The sequence below is a fragment of the Fragaria vesca genome, linkage group LG3, assembly GCF_000184155.1.
Source record: "Fragaria vesca subsp. vesca linkage group LG3, FraVesHawaii_1.0, whole genome shotgun sequence".
In the NCBI taxonomy this organism is placed as follows: Eukaryota; Viridiplantae; Streptophyta; class Magnoliopsida; order Rosales; family Rosaceae; genus Fragaria; species Fragaria vesca.
Window position 1 is genome coordinate 14,973,757 of NC_020493.1, and position 4,198 is coordinate 14,977,954.

Sequence of the window (4,198 nt, forward strand, 5' to 3'; positions counted from 1 at the left end):
GAGAGAGAGAGAGGGCAGCTGAATCTCATGCATGCAAACTGCAAAGAGAGAAAGAAAAAGTCCACTAGTAGTGTCGAAGCTGGATGGAAGACGAGCAACGTGAAAATCCAGTAGAACAAGTCAGGAGTGGGGCCTTGATGCAAATTGGATCTTACAGTTGAATGATCTGAGAGCAGATAGAGGTTTCCCTTTTTTTTCAAAGGAACAGTTGGGATTGCATTAACTGTATTTCCCCAACACGTTAATTTATAGATGAGAAGATGATCGAATTTAAGATCGACCAACCGTACTCTTAGTTTCCACCTCTATATAATCCCACTCTCTCATTCTCCCGCTTCACAACTCAAACCAAGTCTTCTATCGTCTTAAGTAGTATTGTATCACTTTGGCTACTTAAGAATGGGTACTGCTACTGCTACTTCGAGTTCTAAGTTGCTGCTTCTTGTGCTTTTTGGTGCTTTCATTTTCACAACTGGTGCAAGCAGGAAGCTTGGAAGTGCTGAAAAGGGTTCCTTTGGTGATGAGAAAACTATCTATCGCCACCCACGTCTTGGTGGAGGCGGTGGTGGACTTGGAGGGGGAGGAGGGCTAGGCGGTGGTGGCGGAGCCGGTGCTGGAGGAGGAGCTGGATTCGGAGGTGGTGCTGGAGCGGGAGCTGGTGGCGGTCTTGGCGGAGGTGGTGGACTCGGTGGAGGCGGTGGGGGAGGCTTTGGAGGTGGTGGTGGAGGAGGAGTAGGTGGTGGATCTGGTTTTGGAGGAGGAGCTGGTGGAGGGTTTGGAGCGGGAGGTGGTGCTGGTGGTGGAGCTGGGGGAGGAGGTGGTGGAGGCTTTGGAGGCGGTGGTGGTGGAGGACTTGGGGGTGGAGCAGGCGGAGGCTTCGGTGGAGGAGCTGGTGCCGGTGGTGGGTTTGGAGGTGGATTGCCTTGAAGACGTGCATGAATGCTAAAGCGGCATGCATGCATATCTAATCAATTAATAATTTTCCAATGTGATCTAGTTTCTATCAAATTCCAATACTGTATTGTTGTATCGATCGAGTATCTGTTGTGTCAACGTACTGTAAGTCTTGTTATCGTTGCTTTTGGCAACGAATTATTGTTTTCATGTCTATTAATTTGTCCGGTATGATCTATTAATGATTGATTGTAGACAACAAATTGTTGATCTTCATATTAATATATGTCATCTGCTAGCTCTTCAGTGATAGATGCAAGCAAGAGGGGTATAGCTAGCTAGAAAAATGGAGTTAATGTAGAAATTCAAGTAACTAGCATGTGTATCAATCTTACTCAGATTTACAATGAAGAAAATTAGAACTAATGAGCGTAACGTTGCTATATAAATTTGAAAACTATTATCTTTTTAATAATTAATGAACGAAAAAATGAATCTATGTTCAGAGGTGGTGGTGCCGTGGTTGCCAAATTATTGGCTCTGCACCACTAAGATAGAAGATCTGCAACCCAAATCATCTGATGCGAGCAAGTCGCCTATAATCCCAAGCTCTGAGTACTCACTCCAATCATCAAGCCCTGAAGTCTGAGGAGTACTATCCTTAACCTTTTTCCTCCTCCCGACCACGAAAAGGTCATACTTGTGCACAATCTCCCTCAACATGTCCAAGGTTTGTTCCCCACTTTCAGAAACCGCTTCCCTGTAAATCACGTAACGGCCGTTGCCGGTGTTGTTTAGCCTGAACTTCCTCAAACTCTCAAAGTCCAGAACACTGTCCCAGTCAAGCCCTGGCCCAATTTCAGGCTCTGTGGGGGGCTTGATATGAAACACGGTTAGGATGATGCTCGGGTCGCCGGTCATCCTTCCCGTCAAAGCCAATGTTTCTCTATCATCTTCACCACCTAAGAAAATCAACGCAACATTGAACTGTGCTTGCCAATCTTCTCGTTTGTGGTTTTGCCGGAGCGGGCCTCGGTTGACTAGAACTCCCACCGAACAAGGCGATTCGTCTAGAACACTAATGTTTATGTTTCTGACGGTTTCGTCCTCCGATTTAACAGCGCCGTCCACCGTCCAAAGGCGGTGGAAGGGGAGTATGATGAGATGTGTGAGCCTGTCTAGGGCAAGGGTACATATCTGTTCGTACATCCATTTTGACGGCCAGACCGCCGTGAAGGGGTGGACCTCAACGGCGGCACCGTACTCCCCCTCGAATTTGAGCAAAGAAACGAGGACGTCCTCGGAGTCGAAGCTGCTGGACATTGTCGTCTTCTTTTGCATGCGGTGGGAAATGAGCATGGGGGCGTCTTGGCCGGTCATCTCTATCAGGTGGAGGACGTTGAGATCAATAGGGTTTTCTCCGGTAGGGCAAGCCACATCCAATAAGTTGATGACAGCTGGCACGTTGTCTTGTTTGTGGATGCATGAAAGAATCTTGAGCTCCGAGTTAGGTCTAATGCCTAGTACATTTCTCTGCTCATACCCTGCGTACCTAGTCGATTTCTTGTACAGGTGCTTCACGGCATATGCCACGATGAGGTGGGCAAAGAGGATCATCAACATCGCCAAGGCATAAACCCCGTCGGTGATATTCTGCATCCATCGCCATATGATCGATTTCATAACTTGGTTCGGAAATAACAATATGCAAGTTTATTATTTGAGAGATGCATGCATACCTGGCCATCATAGATCATGAAATAACCACCGATTTCGACGGCACCTTTGCAACTCATTATGAAAGCGAGGGCGAAAGCATCCTTGATGGGAATTCTACAGCAGATTGCTGGTGCCAAAGAACCCAAGAATTTGGCCAACATAGTTATTACCAACAAAACCAGTAAATTAGCATCGAAGCGAAGTTCTCTAAGATCTGACATAAGCACACAATTGGTGACAAAGAGTGGCATGAACACGCGGGAGACCATGAAGTCGTATTTCTGAACCAGGGTCGACCCGAGAGGAGGTCCACTTGGTACAACTAAGCCGAGAAAGAAAGGTCCGTATATAACAAGCTGTTTGGGAGCTCCGGAAACCAAGGCCAGCAAGACGACGCCAAAGATGTAGCCATTGTTTACAGGCTTGCCTTTAGGTGTCTGTCTGATGAGCCAATTCATAGCCGGTCGGACCACGAGCACACAAGCAAGACAATATCCTAAGTTAATAAGAGGGAAACTTAAATTGTCTTGCTTGTAGGGAAACTTTTCCACACCTTTCTTGCTGGTTGGTAACGCTCTCGCAATTGTTATGAGAGTCAAGGTTAGCATGTCGCAGACTAGAGCTGCTGACAATCCTAATCGTCCGAGTTCGGAAGTAAGGATGAGGAGTTGGCCAAGGAGGGAAACTATCACAGAAAATGATGTCCGAGATATTGATAATATCAGGAATTTGATTCCATATGGCACTCCGTTTTCCTCTTTCAAATTGTTTTTTCCCTTCTGATAGTCCAACAAATTCACTGTGGAAAAGCCAACAATTAGGGGCACCATCAAGGAGAAAATGCCAGTGTAAAATGCTTTTCTCCCAGTCTTCAATAATAGACTTGCATCCATCTTCACTGCTGCCAGAAACAAGAACATCGAGTAGCCAAACATTGTGAGAGTGCCAAGTACGTCCTGACTTGCCAAGGACATTATCCAGTCATTGTACCAGTTTTCGAAAAATTGAATTCTGCCGATCACCGCTGGACCAAGCAAGAATCCTGCCTGCACCAGACATGTTATTCATGATTTTAGAAAAATATATAGAAATGCAGGTAAGATGATTAAGAACATGTATGTACTGTGTACTATATCGTCGTCATGTGTTAATACACTGTAAAATCTCCCTATGGTTTTTCAACAAAAGAAATACATACTAGCATTTGAGAGACAAATAATGGGAGGCCAAATGAACCAAGAATGAGTTGGAAGAGCTGGGTGACTAAGAAGGTCATGACCATTTTCATTTCGAGCATTGGTAATGTAGCACCCGTGGTATCAAACTCATTAGCAATAGTTGTTTCTCTAGGCTTTCCCGGCCAAATACCACTTGAATGAATGTTGGGTGGTAACTCCACACATGTCCTGTTCTTCTTGAACTGGGCCCTTGACGGTGTAAAACTCATTGTTGCTTCTTCTTGGTTGATTCTTTCAATGGAGGTTGATATGATGAGAGAGAGAGAGAGAGAGAGAGAGAGAGAGAGAGAGAGAGAGAGAGAGAGAGAGAGAGAGAGAGAGAGAGAGTAGTAGTAGTAGTAAGTAGT

At 45.6% G+C, this 4,198-nt stretch overlaps 1 protein-coding gene across 1 annotated transcript; it reads right to left on the minus strand.

The window, feature by feature from the left end:
- Window positions 1–1,425: 1,425 nt before the first annotated feature.
- Window positions 1,426–4,060, minus strand: LOC101304371 (cation/H(+) antiporter 4-like). Its single transcript, XM_004295786.1, has 3 exons — window positions 3,812–4,060; window positions 2,634–3,659; window positions 1,426–2,547 (listed from the first exon to the last, which is right to left on the minus strand). Exons 1-3 carry the CDS (start codon window positions 4,058–4,060, stop codon window positions 1,426–1,428), a joined length of 2,397 nt encoding a protein of 798 aa, XP_004295834.1.
- Between the last annotated feature and the right edge of the window lie 138 nt (window positions 4,061–4,198).

Excerpts from the sequence above, each read along its gene's own strand:
- LOC101304371 (XM_004295786.1), bottom strand. The coding sequence starts at position 4,060 with ATGAGTTTTACACCGTCAAGGGCCCAGTTCAAGAAGAACAGGACATGT. Across the intron at positions 3,660-3,811 it reads TATTTGTCTCTCAAATGCTA|GCAGGATTCTTGCTTGGTCC; the intron begins GTATGTATTTCT and ends TGTCTGGTGCAG. Across the intron at positions 2,548-2,633 it reads TCATGATCTATGATGGCCAG|AATATCACCGACGGGGTTTA; the intron begins GTATGCATGCAT and ends CGATGGATGCAG.